At 39.5% G+C, this 20,847-nt stretch overlaps 1 protein-coding gene across 2 annotated transcripts in view; it reads right to left on the bottom strand.

Annotated features, from left to right (window-relative positions):
* Nucleotides 1-3,708: 3,708 nt before the first annotated feature.
* The window catches only part of Eip74EF (Ecdysone-induced protein E74), a 76,364-nt gene continuing 59,225 nt past the window's right edge, over nucleotides 3,709-20,847 (bottom strand). For both annotated transcript variants that reach the window (XM_089592848.1, XM_089592849.1), the window contains 4 exons: nucleotides 13,349-13,603; nucleotides 12,104-12,298; nucleotides 11,511-11,894; nucleotides 3,709-4,474 (listed from right to left, as the gene is read on the bottom strand). In XM_089592848.1, coding sequence (XP_089448974.1) covers nucleotides 3,789-4,474; nucleotides 11,511-11,894; nucleotides 12,104-12,298; nucleotides 13,349-13,603 — 1,520 coding nt within the window. In that variant the 3' untranslated portion in view covers nucleotides 3,709-3,788. The remainder of the gene's footprint in view (nucleotides 4,475-11,510; nucleotides 11,895-12,103; nucleotides 12,299-13,348; nucleotides 13,604-20,847) is intronic.

Genomic DNA, 20,847 nt, shown 5'->3' with positions numbered 1-20,847 from the left:
TTATCGTTGATAAGATGCGAGTAACAAATATTTTATTACGTTGTTTTCGTTGTAAACATAATGATTATACGTATATAATTGGTATTCAAATGAATTTTCCATCGATTAGATTAGGATCACCGCACGCATGTGTCTTTTAATTTCTAAGTGAACTATTAAACCCAATACTCAATTAATAATTCATTATTAGTTCATTACTCAGGTATCGTCAAATGTTGTTATTATCACGGACGTTTTGATAATATATCAATGCACCCGCCGACCCGTACTATCAGATCGTTAACTCACATATTATACTTACTTGCCCGCCATCAGTGATAACGGTGTCCTCTGTGTATATATACCCGTAATCATTTACCAATCAGCAGCTAATGTATATATAAATATAACATAACGCAGTCGATTATCTACTGCTCCAAATGATATAACTCACCAATTTCAACAATACGATAAGAGATAAAAAAAATTAAATTACGAGTTAACGAGTTAATGACATTTCAATGTTTTAATGATTATAACGCTAGGGATATAGTATAGTAAAAACTTGGGTATTTTCATCATACAGAATATTTTATTAAATTTCACCTACAGACAACGAATCACAGAACGTTACATTAGAATTCCCTATGTCAATCCATCGCATTTCAGATACTTTACAGGTAAATAATTATATGTTTATCCTTACTATAACAGAGTCTTATTTGTTAAATTAGTCGCTAAATTTTATAAGTGTCAAATATGTCAATTCCATCATTTTAAAAATAGAATTCTGGCTAATATGTTATCGTAGTGTGTAACGGTTTATTTTCTTTTTTTTTTCCATTTTTCTTTATGAAACCATGCTTCTGTAAAAATTGAATAATAGTGAACAAAGGTACACATGTTTTCATATTGTACTCTTATATGTTTTTTTTTTTTTTTTTTTTTTTTTAATTGTAGAAATATACATCTGTTTTATTTCAAATATGCTTTTTTTAAAAATTCATTTCAATATATACATACATGTGGACGTATATGTATATAGTTTTTTATTTGTTCGCTCATTCACTGTTGCGTAAGAGTACGTGGATATTAGTGATAATTACTTTTGCATATTGGTAATTATTTTTAAAAATTGATGAAAATTACAAACACGGTAGTACATTTTTAAAAATATTTTCGTATTTATTTAATTCAATCGAGTACCCCTGTACATGTAATTTTATATTGATTTAAATGAGAAACTGCAGTGATACTTTTTTTTTCCTTTGATTCGTCTTTAATTTTCTATTACTTTTTATTAAAAGGCAACACTGTTTTTAGAAAAAGGCATTTGGTTTTGTATCATCGGCGTGTCCTCGATACTTATACGTTGAAAAATTTGAAAATTTGTTTTTCATTTTTCAAGCCAGATTTGAATTAATTTTCGGGACTGTCACAGGCATTATTGGCAGCATTGGACATCTTTTTGTATGTGTGTGTACATGTACATATTTTCATCATTATCATTATCACTATTATCGTCATTTAAATTACAGTAATCGTATCCATTACCTTTTTTTTTTCTTTTTTTTTTTTTTAAGAAAAATGTCAAGTTTGTTATTCGAGTTGTAATTATTCAGAGAGCACAAACAAGTCTTGCCATTTGTTAAAATATTCTCTCATTCACGCGATGCTGCATCTAACCCTTAAAACATTCATGTTTACTTTATTTAAGTTATTTTGTTTACCTTACTATTAAAATTCAATGAAAGATGTAATCTTTCCATAAGTAACTTTTTCAACGCATTATTTACAAAGGAAAATATTTCATCCGAACTTGACAAGCAACTTTTTACATTAAAATTTGGAGCATCAATAATTTAATTTAATTATATATTATAAATCGTCACAATAATAATGATAATAATAATCATTTTTGTGATTTTTGTTTTTCTACGATGTACGTAAACCTCTGGGCGCAGGAAGGGCGTTCTTTACGAATAATCATTCAATAATGTTTTTTTTCGAATTCATGATGATAAATCAAATAAAACAAAGCAAATATATACAAAATACGTCTTGCAAAAACTATTCTCTGTGCGTACATGTGAGCATCAAACGAATCGAGTAATCAAAAACATTTTATTTTCATTTTTACTGTTTATGTGATATTGTAAAAAAGCATCATACCAGCACAAATGCGATACGGCGGTATGCCGCCCTTCCTCTCCGACTTGACATATAATCTCACAGAGATACAACGACTCGCGCACTACATAACGTACAATATATATATATGTATCTATGTATTATGTATACGCGAACATATACATATACTTCTTAATGATAACATCATATTTCTATTCAATATTTAATATTTTATACAGAATATATAGATCTACTAAAATTTAATTGTATATGTACATATAGTATTTTAAGTTGAATAATCATTTACGAATTAATAACACTAAACGCTAAATAACATTCTTGGACCTCGTGAATAAAGTGTATATACGATTATGCACGTGTATGTTTGTGAGTTTCGTAATAGCCAGCACCTTGGTCGCCATTTCAGCACAAATAAAAACTGTAAATCCACTTTTAATGTATACAATATGTACAAGTATGCTTCTTAGCAAGATTATCTGCAAATTTTTTTTTTTATTAAATTGATTTTCCTTTTTTTTTTTTATTTTAATCATTTTTATCAACCAATCGATCAAACATTCGATCAATCTCTCTCACTATACATACAGAACAAAAAAAAAAAAAAAAAAAAGTTTTCAAACACGTTCAAAAAGTATGTACTGTTGCACTTGATCATTTGTACCTAAACCCAACGCTCCGTCGCCTTTTTAAGTTAAAATTTTTCACAGCCCTTATTTGTTCGTTTCGCACATTTAGTCGTTCAATCGTATTTTCTAAAAAGCCAACGATATTATAATCATCCGCAAATGAATGAAACTTTTCGGGTTTAGGTACTCGTGGTTTTTGTTTGCCAAATATTACAATAATAATATAATAACATTAATAATAATAATAATAACAAAAACAATTTACAATATAAAATACATGTGTCAACGTTGATTTTTTAAGCTTAAATTTTTTTTTTTTTTTTTCTTCTTCTCTCGAATAAAGTAATTTTGCAACACATCGTTGTAACACGTGTCAAGTGGTAATTGACAACATCTCACGCGGTTCATTCAATAAATGCTATCATCATAAAACATAAGAGATAGGGAAAGGAGGGAGCGAGCGGATGCAAGATTTTTCGTTGTTTGGCCAGCGACACGTCTCCGACAAAAGAGCTGTCGGTTCAATTTTAGTTGACTCGTCGCAAAGGGTCTCACGTCAAGCGTACGGAAATTCAACCAATTACGGAGGCAAGGGTAAAAGGAACGAGTTTTCACATGTATAACTTTGCGTTACGTATAGATCGTAAAAGCTGATCATTGAAAATATGTATAATATACAACTGGTTGGCAGTACGTTTACATTGGCAGTAAGTGACACGGTCGGTCATAAAATCTCGCGATGAGAAACACCATAGAGAACTGCGGGGATGGATGGATGGAGGTAAAAGCGAAGGGAAAAGTGGAACCATAAAATGATGCACAGTGTCCATTACCTATTTATATACATATATGATAATAATAATAATAATAATAATTATCGTCGCAACGACAGTAATTATAATCGTAATCGTAATCATAATGATAATAGAAGTAGTGATAGTAATAATAATAATAATAGTATATCAATTAGTAATAAAAACAACAAAGTGCGGCAGTGTTTGGCCGCCGGGCCCTCGACGGGCGGGCCCGCTCTCACGCGCCCGTGCAATCGATCTCGACAATATCCTTGGGCACGTCGACGAACTGGTAGACGAGCCGCTGGCCGTCCACCTTGGCGAGAATACCGCGCTGGTAGTAATAGCGCAGCGCCCTGCCCATCGTCTCGTAGTTCATGTCGGGCTTGTTCTTGTGGAGGCCCCACAGCCTCGAGACGGCCTTGCTATCGACGAGCTTGAAGACCCCGCGCTCGCGGTTCGTCCACTTGATGTAGCGCGGACAGTACTCCCGGTCCTGCAGGAGCTTCAGCAGAAACTCCCAGAGGTAGGTGGTCGAGCCCTCGCGCGACTTTCGCTTCGCCGGCGAGCCGGCCGACTGCTGTGACTGCTGCTGCTGCTGTTGTTGGTGGTGGTGCTGCTGTGGGCCACCGGCGAGGTGGTGAGGCTGGCCGGTGGAGCTGCTGTCCTTGAGCAACTGGTGCTTCTTGAGTTTGCCCTTCTTCGCGCGTCCGGGGAAGCCGAGCTCCAAGAGGTAGAGCTCGTCCGAGACGGAAGAGCTGGCAGCTTGGATGACGCTCGTGGGCACGCCGCCGACCGAGGCGGCTGCCGCTGCTCCGGAACCGGCGCTCGATCCCCGGGGCGGTGATGGGGCACATGGGGCCGCGAACTGCGACGCCACTCCCCCGTACATCGAAGTCACGTAGCTGCTGTAGCTCTCGGGCACTGTAAATCGGATATTAATTAGAGTGGCTTTTTTTTTTTTTTTTTTTTTTTGTTTTTTTTGTTTTTGTGTTTTTAAAAATTTGGCGATCGATGGTATCACTGATAAACACTACGACGTTCGTTCCATAATTCTGATCTCTATGGAATTAGAAAGCGAAATTCGAAAAAGAAAAGGTTTTGGCACTCGAAGAGTAACTCGCAGATTTTTCGAGTATTAACGATGCGTTCGAGAAAAAAAGAAAAAAAACATTTCTTTGTTGAATTCAATTTCTGAAATTGTTCATCAGGTACCAAAAAAATACAAAAGCTCGATAAATACGATTTTTAGAAAAAAAAAGTCGCACTTCAATGTATTGCAAGGTATATGCAGAAATGTAAAACTGTGAATGGAACCATTCGTATAAATATTTAAAAATTGACGCAAAACAAAATAACTTATTGACACTGTGTAAAGCGCCGAGACAAACCGATTTTGGAAGATAACGACGATGAACGTCGTGAATAAATTTTGACGAAAATTTGCGATTTCGTTAGTATGGGGATTGTTTCATTAGTCAGTTTTTTTGTCCAAAAACACATGGAAAAGATAATTGTGTTACTCGATGTTTATTTATACAGAGGTATACACGGTTAGTCAGACGATAAGCTGGCCAATACTTGGTCAAACCGCGAAAACAACGGCAAGTAGTGAAAGTTCCTGCCGTTATATTCCATAGGTGTGATAAATTGCACATTTTACTCGTAAAAATCGCTATAAAACTTATTAAACCCTCACCCTACACACGGTACGCGTAATGTATTATAATAACCATCGTATATCCTTGCAGGAAGTGTACTGCCGCTTGAAGCATTTTATCGACCAAAGCGACACTAAACCGTATAATGCACATACACAATACCTATAATTACAAAGAATGCAGAGTCAAAGTTCTCGGAAAGGCATCGGTTGAAATGCGTAATACTTATATTCGTATATGGCAACTTGCCTCGCAAAATATGATACACGTAAAATCAGAGTGATTACGACGTTTCCGCGTTCAAAAGCTTGAGCTTGCGATACTGGAAAAAAAAATAATATACAGCTCGATGGGGGGTTATAAAAGATTTATCGCAGTTTTTATATTTATATGTATGTATGGAAAATGTGCGAGCGATCAACAAGTCGAATTCGAGGGGAAGTTGGGTGAAAAAAAAAAAAAAAAAAAAAAAAAAACGAAAAAAGAAACAATGATAGTATAAATAATACAAAAGCGCGCTTGGCCCGGTGCACAAACACACAAAATAATCATCATCGGAGGAGCAGCGTGACATTGTTGCGTATTGTGTGTGTATGGTATGATGTAGTATATGTGCATCACATGTATATATATATATATATACACGGATGCATGGGAGCACTACAGCAGAAACGGAGAATAAGAAAAAGATGAAGATGAAGGAGAAGAGGAAGAGAAGGAAGAGGGGAAAGAAGAAGAAGGGGAGAGTTGACCTTCAACTGCGCCAGGAAAGTCAGCCAGTCACTGACCGACAGACTAACTTAACTGCTCGTTTCTCTCGTGTATATATATATATATATATATATATATACACACACACACATAATACGTGCAGCACTGACCTCCCCTGGCCTCCCCCTTCTATAGACCCATACACACGACCGATGCACCGCGGCAACGATATTAGACTCGCACTCCTTGTTCCCCGAGAGCCGCCGTAGACGTCGACGACGACGACTCCTCCCTGCACAGCTCTCCGCTCTACCCCTTTTCCATCAGCTGCTGCTCACCCATATACATATATAGCTGTGTGCTTATATATGGACCGTTCGTTCCCCTTCCTCCTTCCCTCGCGTGCAATATTTTTGCCGTGCATAACGCGCGTGCACTCTTTTTCCCGCAACTCCACTCTTCTTGCATATCATACGATGATTGGGATGGTTATTCTCTGCTCCGCCGCGCTCCTAATATCATCTGTGTACCCCCTTCCCTCCCCACCCCCCGCACACCTAATAAATATTTATACGCCCCGGCGTTTCCTCTTTCGTCTTCTCTCGAAATAAAAGAGGTTCTTTTTTTTTTTTTTTTGCTTTTCGCAATCTATACGTATATATTATACGTGCCTTCGACACAACATTGATTTCCTCCTCTCGTTTCGCCGAATGGCGATGGTGTTTCCGAAACCGGAATTCATTGCTATGTATATGCATCCGACTTTATTCAGTTCCGCCTGTATATACATAATATGTCTTTCACAAACGCAAACTTGGGAGCTTTTGCGCCTAAATGAGCTTAGCCGCGATTCAAGTGTTTAGTTGTGTAGTTGACCATTTTTCTTTTTTACGTACAAACTGCGTTGCGACGTACGAGTGTTGATAAGAACGACAAAATTGATTGAACCGAGCAATTGTTTTTCTACGACGATTCACTCAAAAAGGCTGGTTTTTTTTTCAACTTTCAGTTTTTTCGCTCTATTACGTTGATTTTTCTCTTAAAAATTGTCCACATCATTAGAATTGGTTAAATACTTGGATGGCACCATGGATTAAATTATTCTTAAAATTCTTAACTTGGATTTCCATTCAAAGTGAGATACAGAATGCGAGGGTAATCGATTGAATACACTCTTTGTGCCCAGAGAAATTTGATAAGACAAAAATTATAAACAGTAGCAATTGAAATATGTATAAGAAAAAAAAAAAAAAAGGCGAGGAAGGGCGAAAAGTGCAAAATCACCAAACAGCTCCAAATATCCAAATATAATCAAGTATTTACGCGTTTATCATTGTGTTTTCTTCTGTGCTTCCGTTGAGATATATATACATACATACTCGACAGAGTAAGTGATAACAGAGAGCGATACATCCATACATAAGTACGAGAGAGAGAAAGAGAGTGAGTGAGAGGGACGGCGGCGCCTGTACAACATGTATATACAACGCTCGTGCATAACGCTGATGCACTCACTTTCTCCGCTGCATCAGCTCCTCTCCCCATCTCCCTTTGTACATATACGTATACTTAATATATATTTATACACATTCTGTATACGTCTGATGCCCGTGTCTCTCGTTCCCTCCCTTTGTCTCCTCATCCGCTCTCCCGCCCTCTCCATATGCACTCACAGCCCTCTCTCCCGCGGAATCTGAGCTAAAACGCATCGCACCGGAGAAGCTAGCAGCGCATTATCTAGGTCTAGGTCTAGGTCTAGCCAGGCGTATACATTATGTATATATATGTATATATACACGTGTGCTTTTTGCCGCTTTACGGGAGAGCTTGCGAGCGAGCGTCTATATACATATATATAGGCATGCACTTGCAGAGCGCTTCCACTGTCGCGAACCCCATAAGTATAAGCTATAGGTGTCATGGAAACCCATTGTCTGGCCCACGAAAAACAGTGACCCATACACTCTCGATGATTAGTCCTCGATATTGTTAACTCGAACCACAGTTTCCACTCCCCCTCCCCCCTTATGCTCGTGAAATTTCGTATCGCGCATCTATCATGTATCTCCATCTCCGGAGTGCATCAGCCGGGACCAACACATGCTATATGGCACAGGGGTCTATTTATAGTCCGCCGCGTCCACCACCAGCTCTCCCCCTTTCCTTGCCATTCTCCGTGATATTCTTGTTTCTTTCTTTAACCCTCCCACCCCCCCCCCCTGTAGCATCCCGTGATGCGGAAAAACGAGCGAATTCGACTGCCAGCCTGTATATATATATATATATATAATACGTATAATGCAGGGAAGCTGCAGAGAAATGAAGAGGCTCGGTTGATATGCCTGCCACTATACCTAATATACACATGCGTGTATATACGTATACAACAAAAGGAAGCGGTTGAGCTGCAAAAACAGGAAAAGTGATGCTGGGGAGCCGGTTGCGCGGACTCTCTGCAGCAAAAGTAGCTTAAGCCGATATTTATACGCAGGCGCGCGCCTATATACATACCAACTTTAACATTTATTTGTGCGAGTGTGCAGTGTCCAATGTTTGCTGGATATATGCTCATCAATGATTATTCGCACCTGCTCCGTGTATACATATACCCACATGGATGTGTATATATATATATTATATAGTCGTGTGGATGTGTAAATAATATATAAATAATATATATATATGTATAAGAGGCGCTCGACGTTGGGAGAGAAGAAGAAGAAGAGGAGGAGGAGGAGGAGGAGGAAAAGGAGGAACTACTGGAGGAAGGGGGTTAGTGCACGCATAGCTGCGCTATATATGTATATAAATGCCGTCGCTGACGATGGCCAAAGGGGGCGGGGTGCGCGCGGTGAAGAGGGGGGGGGAGCAACGGGGTGAATTGCCGGCGACAAGGTCACGCAGCGGCGCAGCTCAAGAGTTTCATACATGTATGTATGTATGCATATATATATATATATATATATATATATATATATATATATATATACACGTGCACATAAAAACGATTCGTGTCGAGTGTTCCGCCCGTCGTGCATGCATATACATGTGCCGAGTGCATAATTATATTATGTATATACCTATTATACGCTCGACTCGGCGACACTTGCACACACGTTGTAGGTACATATATATATATATGGGCGATGAAAAACAAAGTAAGAAAAAAAAAAAAAAAAAAAAAAAAGTATAAGTCATACGTATAGAATTACCGTAGGGAGCTTTTTTTGAGCTTTCATTCTTTTTCCCTCCGGATATCCTTCGATACTTCGATCAATCACTTTTTCCACTATGTAGACTCGCGATGGATGAATTTCGTCATGAGCCAAAATTTATACGCGCGTAAGGAAAACTCGTTGGGCTTTTTTGATGGCGAAATGAAAAAAAAAAAGTGTGTGCAATTTTCGTATGTAATAATAATATACATCCGCATGCTCGTGTACCTATTATAATAATTTACAAAATGTACTGCAATACGTATACGCACATTATCAGCCAATCCACTGCGTGGTTTTATTTAGCGAAAGTGAGAGAGAGAGAGAGAGGTAGGGATGAGTGAAATTGTGTGGAAGTGAGGAGGAGGCAAAGAGGGAGAGAGAAAGAGCAGCGAGAGACCTTGAACCGCTCGGGAGCAGTTTATTCGCTCATTGAGGATGTGTGTACACACGTATACGTATAGAGCAGCGGCTGCAGCAGCGTCCGGATGTCCGTGTGCCAGTTGAGAACCGTCTCTCTCGGAAATTCGCGATATAGCCGATCGTAGGGAGGAAAAGGGCGCATGCATGACAGCAGCTATAGGGGGGGGGGGAACTTGCACTTCACTCTCTCTGATGCAGCACCGGCCGAGACGACTATACACGAGGATAAAGTATACATATATGTACCTATCAGCAGGAGCTAGGAGTCAGCTCTCCTCTTTCCGCGGTCCGGGGCGCATACACAGGGGCAGAGACCCAGGAAGGACGCGCTTCTCCTGTACATTATATATACTGTACATCTCCACTACCCACCAAGTGTACACCTATGTATAACCACATACATACGTGTATGGTATATTGTGCCTCTACGCTGCACACGCAACACACACAAAAAGCCCGGACCTTCGTTTGTATCCCCCTCCGGCCCTCTTTCTTACTCTTCTTCTTCTTCTTTGCTCGTGTCTTTTTTTTCCCTCTTCCTCTTTTCCTCCTCTTCCTTTGCTCCTTCTGATCTTTTTCCATTCTTGCCTCCTCCTCCTCCCTCCCCCCCTCCCATGCACGTTTCTTGCCATCGCCACTGCAGTAGCCGAGATATTCGTGGCTTGCATTCCTATATACATGCACACAGCCGGATGCGCTCGCCCTTTACATACATGTACACTCTTAATCGTTGTTTGATATGTTGCAGACTCTCTCTCTCTCTCTCTTATCAATTAATTATTTCCTACGTGCATAAAGTATACCCCCCTCATAGCCCGAGCAGCTCTGAATGAGTATCTGCTGCTGCTGCTGATGCTTTGTTGTTTGCTGCACTTGCGGCAAACGCTGTTGCGCTCATCGATCGAGATTACACTATACCGATTCTTACAATCATTATATACTATACTCGGTAGTTACGGTTTTGTCAAACTTGCGGATCGATCGTTGATCGTGGATCATTTTTCGTCACGTTGCACGTCGTTTGGATTTGTTCTCAAAAACGCGAAACTCGTAAAACAAAACACGATCAGTAATTCACGTCCAACGGATACAAATCGCGGGATGAGATTTTAAAAAAAAGGTTACCAAATATCAGGAAAAAAAAAAAAAAAAGAACGAAACGCGGAATTAACGCGAGACTGAATGAATAAACAAGAAAGAGAGCGGGGCGCAACGTCTATACGTATATATAATATACACGGTATGTATGCCGCATTACCAAATCACGTTATGGCGTAACAACATTTTGCGTATTCACGCTCGATTATACAATCCGACATACTTTTACTCGCGCGCGCGCTCGTTTCGCTTGATGCCCGAGCCCTGGTGGTGTCGAGTCTGCAGGCTTCTCGACATTGTGATGTTGCACGATTAATAACAAGAAGGCACCGACTGACGCTGTATATTATATACATGTACTTGTACTCCGGAATGAGGACATCGGGTGTATATATATATACGTGTTACATCGTTGGCGCTCGGTTTCATTTTGTTTATTCGTTTCGCTTTTCCTGTACCCTCGATTGTCCTTTCAAGCTCGACAACTTACGTCCACCAAACTCCAAGCTCCCCTCGAGTTCTCATTTTTCGTCCCACTTTTCCGTGCAAATTCGTCGTGATTACTTATTTTCGACCAACCTGACCGAATTCGTCGAGTTGCCGATTTTTCTTCCACTACCGGCTTTTACAGCTCTTTCGTTCAATTCGGGTTGAAATCGTCCAAAATAATATTACTCGAGATGCCGATAACAATCGTTGCAAAATAAAAATGCAGAAACCGTAAACCATCAATCGATCGAATAATTTACCGAACCGATATCTGTGACACATCGATCGGTATGATTGTACTTTGTAGTGTAATAAAAGTGTATATACTGAATAGTTAGATACGTGCAAGGGTTTATAACTTACGTGATGGTGCCTGGCGATAGTGGAGATGCTGTAGGTTCGAAGACTGATGGAGCTGATGGTGATGGTGCGGATGATGGTGGTGATGGTGGTGATGGGGCGGGCCCATAGCCGACGACATGGCGTGTCCAGGATGCGGCTGTTGTTGTTGTTGTTGCTGCTGGTGGTGCTGCTGGTGATGCGGATGCGGCGAGCCGCCCCCTCGGTGGTACGGGGTAACCTGATGATGCGACGTTGGAGGCGGTGCCTGGTGCTGCTGCTGCTGTTGATGCTGATGATGGTGATGGGGCGGCTGCTGGTGCGGGTGCCCGTGAAACGAGGAGGGCGCCATGAAACCCACGGGCCCGGTATACATGCCCGGACTGTGGGACGCCGACCTGCCCAACACTGGCGGACATTCGTTGCTCATTAGCTTCTCAAATTACACAATGATAACCGATCCCCAATCGATAGGGATTACACCCGATTGACTCACGATTGCACAATGCACGGTATTATTCTTGTTAGCAAAATAAACCAACCTCGTGCTCTTATATAATAATAAATAATAATCAGTCAGGGGGGGGGGAATTTGTTTCCGATGTAGGGTTAATTACCTGCCGTGAGTTGAGTGTGATGTGAACCAGCGAGACTCGATTGGGCTGGTCCATTGTTGTTGCTGCTGTTGCTGTTGTTGTTGTGTAGCCTCGCCTTTATTATACTATTGGTATCCTCGTTGCCGCCCGACGACGTGCTCGACTCGACGTCGCTGACACCGCTGTCGGCCGGGCTCGCCGGTAGCGATCCGCTTCCTGTATCACCCACATTTGACAAATTAACACATAAACCTTTTTTTACGCATAAGTATATACCCGTTATCAAGCACACACCCACGTACTATATACCTAATACACTTATGAAAAAAAAGCAAAAAAAAAAAAAAAAGAGGGTATAATTTTACGTGACCCGCTAAACCTGGGGCTAAGTATTTGCTTCGTGTGAGCGCAACTTTGAAATAGTGAATTTCTCAAGCTTTTGGTTAGTCCAAACGTACACACGAAGTATATTTACCGATACCACTTTCAGGCTGTAACCAAAAGTTAAAAAATAATTTACAATGGGAGCGCTACTTACTAACTTTGCACGTGTACAGCAAATAAAATTTAAAAAAAACTCACGAACGCGTGCATTAAATTGTATCTTAGATGTGTATATATACAGCATAGGTATGTGCAGGTAGCAGTTGTATTATTTTAATTTATGCAACGTCCGAGAAATTAGTTATGCACGTAAGTCCTTCCCACGGTCTAGACCTCCGCTAGAGCCCGACTCTGCTCCTTTCGCACACATTTTTACGAACCCTCCACCTCCTCCTCTCCTTTTTTTTTTTATTCCCATACTCCTTCTTCTTCTTCTTCCTCGTTTTCTTCGTCTTTATCTCGTTTTCTTCCCCCGAATATATACACCATTACACAATGCGCAGCGACTCCCTGCAACCGTGCGTACCTATACACATGTATACATGACACATGGTAAAAAGAAAAAAAAAAGAGCTGACCAGTCTTCACCGCGCTCCTCTTTTTTTTTTGTGCCCGAGACAACAATCCGGATCATCCATCCCTGCATGCACGCGCAAAGTCGCTCGCAGAGACCTTTGCTCTTTCTCACCCCCAGCAGCGCTTTTGAACACACACACGCACACTCACATAGTATACCCTGCACCGGCTCCCTCCCTCTCTCTCTGTCGCATACACGGGGTCTGCAGCAGAGATTTACTCGAGACACGCGCACGGGTATACTTATATTATACTACAACATAGGTAGGTATACCTGTATGGTGCAAGAGCAAAAGTCGTACGTACCCGGGGTAGTGGTATTTGGTATAGCTGCTGCGGAGTAGGGTGCCTGGGTGGCGAGGTGGCGGGCGTACCCATTTTGCAGTACGAGGCCGTGCTGCTGGTGGCTCTGTAGCTGGTGTTGGGCGTGCGACTGTTGGGACAGGATGCCGTGGAGTAGCCGGGTGCCGGCTATCGAGCCCGGCTCCGTCTTCACAGCGAGGGCCTCCTTGTCCGAGGTTGGGTCGTGTACCTCGTGCTGCGCGAGCTCGCCGGTGTCCACTGAAAACAGGCAAAAGGACGTGGCTGTTTAAAAAATCCATACGACATGGGAGGGGGTGGACATTTCCATCCCTGTGACGCGATTATTCGGATCGCTTCGTAAATACTGCTGGTTGTACCATTTCCCGCACAATCGTGACACTTTACTTATTAGGTGACCTTATTCGGGCTTTTCAAATCGACTCGTTTGAAAATCACGCTTTGATGGCTCGAGGCGGGAAAAAGGTGTATCTTGAACGTATTGGAGGGGGCTATCTCGAAAAAAAAAAAAAATTCGTTTTTTTTTCTTTTTCAACTTTACAGCGTCACCGTATAACTGCGAAAACAAATTGTAATGACTCAAAATAAAACTGTTGTCGTCTTATTGCTTCCGGTGTTATAAAAACTACTCGAAAAACAAGTCATGATTATTTCATGCCTACGTGACCATTTTTTTCTGAATTTCTTGAGAAAAAAAGGGATTTTCCGATATGTAGCCGAATCTCCATTGAAACGCTTTCTTTTTCCCGAATCGTCGACTTGTACCACTCTTGTAACGATCCCCATTGAGAAATTTAAATCTAAGAATATTTTCAGTGCCAGGTAAAAAAAAGTGAATGATCAATCATACATCGTATAATTTATACGTTTTTATGCTCAGGGCTTATTGTAATTCCTCCTTTTCTCAGAGACAATGATTTACAATAAACGATTGTATAAGATATTATGGAGTGTACATTGAAAATGTTATCATTGGAAGGCCAAGAAAGAGAAATTCATCGCTTTGTTATCACAATGAAAGTCAATTATAAGTTGGGGATGCTCGACAACAGCACAATACTCAAATGTCTTATGGAATTGTTGTTTCTACTTTCTATAAAAAATGTACTTGCGAAAAAAAGAAAAAAAAAATACAAGAATAATGTATTAATTATTAGAAAAAATGAAATAATAATAATGATACACCAATATATATATAAGTACATCGAACGTGAAACAAGGGGAAAATCCAAAGTGTGTACAATACATATAAGAGGAGAGAGAGAATGAGTCTGTTGAGCCGAGCCAGCATACACACGAACATTTGCGCGCAGAGTAGGTATACTATGAGGTATATATATATAGAGAGAGGAAGTGAAAGCTACGGCAGCGTGCCGCTCTGCTGTCTCTCCTTGACCCACTGCAATGTTTCTACTTTACTTTCAGGCATAGCGCGCAAGTAACGTCGCCGCCACCGCCACCGCCACCACTAACTTCATTAAGCAATTCCTCGAGAGAACAAACAAACACATGTATACGTACAACACACACACACACACACATTTATACGTACTTACATGTACCTACATTATATTATACATGGTCACACGCGTGTGCGTGAGTAAGCGCGCCCACACACACACACACACACACTCATGGTGTATCATGCTCGCGCGCTCTTGCGCAAGACTCGTACACCCTGCCTTTGCTTCCAAAATACTTGGTGCTTGTTGTTGGCGAATTTCGATTGTCAGCGTTGAGAGAGGAGACAAAAAAGAAAAACCAGATTCAGTTTTGGGGAAAAATTGTCCTCGCTACTACTTATGAGTGAGGTACTTATATACGACCCACAAATGACTAAACATTTTACAGTGGGTCAACCGTTAGTATAGGCGAGCTTTGATTTGTACAGTTGAAGAATAATTCAATGCCCGAAGAAAGTGGGATTGACTCGTGTAAAAGTGTTTCTTCGTTTTTGAAAAGTTAAAGAAGATGTATCTTTTGCGTTAAGTTAAAACAAAAAGATAAAATCCTTTTTTTTACTCCAAAAATGAGATTTTTTTTTTCTTTGATGTTATGGCCAAGAAAGATAATAGTTTGAGTGAATCGACGAGAAATATTGTAAATTTCAATCATTAGAAGTCATTGACTACTATTTGACAAAAAGAAGAGTTGAAATAAAATTTTAGCGATATGAGTATGTTAATTAATATTAGGAATTAATGTAAATTGTAAGGGTCCCAAATTGGATGTAATCAATCATATTCAGATAGCAAAATTTTACGTTATATCTGAATGTATGAATTATAAATCACGTGTACCGTGTGGGTTACATTGATTAAATCAAAAGATTACTTTTCCAACTCGAATGAAAACAAACGTTATAATATTTAAAAAATATGTATACGAAAAAGTTACAATTATTTCTTTGTTATTTAATAACTCGCTTGTTTCTAATGTTTATTGAAAAAACGATGTTTCCACTTAGGTGGTGCAAGACGCCATTTCATCATAATTATCCCACTGGAATGAATTTTGGACGTGCAGAATCAAGATTTTGAAGCGACAAAAAACTGTGTATTGTGCATACAACCAGGATATTCATCAAGAAAAACTAGTACTGTCGACACAACTAGTGATCAATTAATCGTGTTTTTGTTGGAACAAAGATTTTTCCTCAATTGGAAATCTAATCCTCTTACATCTGAGAGTATGAAGTTTCCAAATACACTTTCTACAAACTTTTACGCTTGATGTATCATCCATGATTTTATGCAACAGTATTTTTCATTCCAATATGGCTTTAATTACCGATTGAACAAGAAACATGACGATTATTAGACGTGATCGTATGAAAACTGGTGTCCCTCTGAATAATAAATCATCCATAGTATTGTATTGCAAAGTATGGAAGAAAAAAAATTTTATCACACATTATTTTATTTAACTGAAAATTATCATCAGAAAAAAATTATGCAGTCTGAAAAATTCTGGACTTCCTCATATAGTGTACTATTAAATGTTTTACTACCCATCGGGCAGTGATTAAACTTTCTCTTTACAAGACAAAAATTTCTATAATAAGCAAAACATTTTTTTTCTTCAAACGCGTTATAAACATATTTCGTAGTTTACAAGATTAAAACAAATACTAATGCGTGTGAAAGTTAAACTCTGGCATTATTTGATTATAAAACTATATTAAGTAGTTGCATGAAAATAAAAAATAATTTAAAACGAGTCATTTTTCAAAATTTTGAAATCAGAAAATTTTAGCCCAAGCGAAATTTATAAATTTATAATCGATACCAAGCATTATTGGTTTTTCAAAAATGTGTACATAAAACATTGAATCAAAATAGTTGTATCGTAATTTGAATAAATATTTAAAAGGGTAAGCGTAAATAGAAGCTGAACAGGTTACAAATGTCTAAGTATGTAAAGAAAGGTAATTTAAAGATTTTTAAAAAGAATCAGTCAAGTATTGAGGAAGTTTTGTGTCAATCACTTGATATTTTAGCCCATGATTAAGCTCACTGCCACGCGTCAAACATGACTTTAAAATTTATTTTTCGTTGTATACAGTTATTTTCATTCCCTTCTAATTTTCCCAAGAGCAAAAAAAAATAATTTGATGGAATGAAATAAAAGTTGAATTGAGAATTGATTTCAAAGACCTCACATCCGCCGAATTAGGAAATTTCTTCTTACTCTATTACGGAAACAATCCTAAGGAGATTCCAAGAATTTATTTTACATATGCTAAGACACATCCAGAAATACTTTTTATTTTTATTTTGAATATGAATTGCCGCTTGTATATAATATTAAAACAGAAAGTCTTTTTCGAGGAAAATCCACGGCAAATTCTTGAATGATTTCTATATCTGATAGATTTAAAGTATACAGATTTGATGGACTCTTTATAAGAGTACACGATTTTTTTTCGAGATAAGTCTACAATCATTATTATGCTGTCAATGGAGGAATAAGGATCGGCTTTTGTTATATTCGAAATAATTTTTGGATTAACAAACATTACATAAGACATTAATATTTTTGAGATATGCTGTGCATCTTTTTTGATAAAATTTAACGGAGGAGAGAAAAATGTTGTTATTTTACCTGTAGATACAAGTAAAAAGCCAAAGACGTAAAGTACCTCAGTTGTGAACTGTTTGTATTTTTATATAATGCCTATTGTCTCCGATAGCTTCGGAATCAACTTCCGAGATAACAGGCGATCCAAGTGTTTGTGTATTTAAAAATCCATTACTCAACATCTGAAAGTCGTCTCAATATCAAGCTGATGCACTACCAGCAAAAAACATACTTTATTAGTGAATAACTAGTATACTTTTCTATAATACCTATAAATTATACTGTCAATGTATCGTAAGAATAAATAAATAAAAATCAAAATGCCAAATAATTTCGCTGCATTTTAATGCACAAAACAAAATTTGACATCACCCCGACAACAGACTAGCATTTGCAATTATTTTTACACGATCAGATTTCAGCAGCCAAGTAAAAAAAAAACAAAAAAAAAAAAAAAACACGTCATATCACCTTTCAATGAATCCGCTGATGGGCCACGAGATTCGGAAGTATAGCGTAGTGTCCGAGGAAAGAAAAAAAAAAAAAAAAAAAGGAAGAAAAGAAGGAGGAAGGAAGGAAGGAAGGGGGCGAAAAACGTCTCGACGCAGCGAGCAAATATATAAATATAAGCAGGCCATTTGAGGAGCCAGTCGCCGTCACTGACCTTGGCTGACCTTGAATTTCCCTCGAATTCGGAGGGAGTGGCGCCATCAGCTTGTCTAGCCGCATCGACCCAAGAGAGAGAGAGAGAGACAGCCCCGGGATCAGCGCTATACACCCCATCCGCCCTTCGACCTCCACTTACCCCCTGTTTCCCGCTATATACCTCCCTGTTGCGACGACGGGGTTCACTCGAGTGTAATCTACTGCTTTTCTTTCGCTATTATACCTACATGGATGCAATACGCACGCGTAGATAGACAATCGAACGCTTTTGGTGCGAAAAAGTTAGAAGATTCGATCCGAAAGATATACGAACGGAAACAAAATTGTCTGAATCATAAGAAAAAAGGAATCATTACGAAGTACAAGTAGGCATATATTATGCGTGTGAGTGTAAGTGCGAGTAAGGTCAGCATTCGGCTGGACCGTACCGGGAGGCAACTTTCTCTTCCTCCTCTGCCCATGGTTTTTTTCCCCTCCTGCTATCTCCGCGCCGTCGTCCTTCTTTCTCTTCCTTATTTACCTCACGGGCTGCCATGCAACCCACCCGAGGCGCGGTATTGCAACTCGAACCGTACATTGCATAATTGGGTAACGACGACGACTCTCTCTTTCCATCGTGACATCACTTTAAAATGTCCCACTGCCACCACCGTCGCTCTACACCATATGTCACCATCTTCGGGGCTTTATTTTCTCTTTCACTTTTCGTCGATTCGACCTTACGCAACGAGTGAGTAACGAGCTCTCGCCCCCTCTCCCTCTCGCTCTTTTTGCCATCACCTTCTTCTTCGGCATCGTTCGTCGCAAATTAGCATTTTTGTTATGTAAAGCTCAGGTTTCTCATGTAGACGATTTTCACAGGTGACTTTGATTTTTACATCTAATTTATTAGGACAAAATTTCTCTTCCCCTCCCCCCTCCCTCCGGCTGATATGTATATATTATACAGAAACTGTACACGGGAGGAACTAGTTTCACGTTGATTGAGCAACACGAAAATATCGACGTCTTCGTGGAAAACGGATGTGTGCTGCTGTTTCGACGTTTTGTTTGGAAAAGCTACTTGTGCCGGTTTTCAGTGCCTTTCATCCTGTTTTTTTTTTCTTTTTTTTTTTTTTCCAAGGCAACATAATTTTTCAGGAAACGTACATACAACCATTAAAAATGGAGATCATGAGGTAAAAATAACCCATTCAAACTGAAAAAAATTGAAATGACCAAACTATGGAAACTCGAAATTTTTCAAAAAGAAACGTAAAAATACAAAACTTTAAAGACTGTACGAACAAACAAATCAAGAAATAAATAATAACATAGACGACGAGGCACAAAGTAGGTAAAGTTGTTGGGTTCCCAATGCTCCATATTATCGTACCCAAGACGTGGAAAAAGTGGAGGAGCCTCATCTACCATACTCACACATATAGTTATATGTAACAGCTGAGAGAATTGCGTTCGAAAGTGCTGTACAAGACTATACAAGAGATATAGATGCATACACACGTACAGCTAAATAGCGAGCCGCAGGAAGAAGATGGCAAAGATACACACGTGTGTATACCTGTACACATTATAATATGTACAACTGAAAGCGTATGGCTTACAAGTAACTCCAAGAAAAATGAAAGCGTCGCGGGAGCACGAGAGCGAGTAAAGTATCGCGAGAGAAAAAGCGGAACCACCGCACGTAAAACCTCTATACATGTATATACCGCGCCGCGATAGCATATATACATATATATTATACTCTCTCTGCCGGTGGTGCTGCTGCAGTAGTGCAATGGTTGGCCATGACCTCATTTCCGAGAACAGCGAGTACTTACACACCTATGCACATACCCATCCATCTATCTATATATTATACATACGGGTGTATTTTAATTGTCATATCCTTTCCCTATTCTACCTCCCACACCATTATTATAATAATAATCTAGCACGCGAGTCTTTTTCATTTCCTCTTCGCTCATATTGTTCTTGCATTTACACTTAAGTATTTGTTATGTGTGAATCCGCGCGCGAGTCAAATTATATGATTATGAGCCGCTGCTGCTGGGAAAATCCAAAAGGAAACGACGGCCGCTTATAATGTATGTACATTATATACGTGTGTGTACAATGTACCAGCGCTTTCGGTTTCTATGTACATCCATGTTCCTCCCAAAGAGCGGCGGAGCAATGGAAAGGTATTTTATAAAAAAAAAAAAAAAAAAATAAAAAAAAAGCTCAGTCTCGCGCTGCGTTGTGACGCCCGACGAGGAAATCCAGCCGAAAATTCCATCCTATATACACACAGGCGGCAAAAAACAGCGACACACCCCTTTACATTTTTCCTTTTTCGAAAAGCCAAACAACCAGTCCCCCCCCCTTCTTTTTCCTCTATACACAACTTTGAGTAAAAAAAAAAAAAAAAAGAAAAAAAAAACCCCAAGAGATGAGAAAGAGAAAGAAAAAAAAAAAAAAAAAACCAGGAGACGATTTAATTAACCCACGCGCACGCACGCACACTTGTTTTAAGAAGTTGTGCCCGATGCCCGCGACGAGTCTATATCGGGCGCAGGATGACGACGACGAGCTGGCGGACATCATCATCATCATCATCATCATCATCATCGTGATCATGCACACGCTGCAGCAGCAAATTAATTATACACACCTATATACTTGTAATATGCCTGCGAGCGTAGGTACGTAAGGTATATAGCGCCGGGGTCGCTGTCCGGTTTGCGGATTTGTCG

Source organism: Copidosoma floridanum, unplaced genomic scaffold (assembly GCF_036245765.1).
Source record: "Copidosoma floridanum isolate Cflo_tuat_1 unplaced genomic scaffold, Cflo_Japanese_pri ptg000019l, whole genome shotgun sequence".
Taxonomy (NCBI): domain Eukaryota; kingdom Metazoa; phylum Arthropoda; class Insecta; order Hymenoptera; family Encyrtidae; genus Copidosoma; species Copidosoma floridanum.
This window is presented reverse-complemented; position numbering and strand designations above follow the sequence as displayed.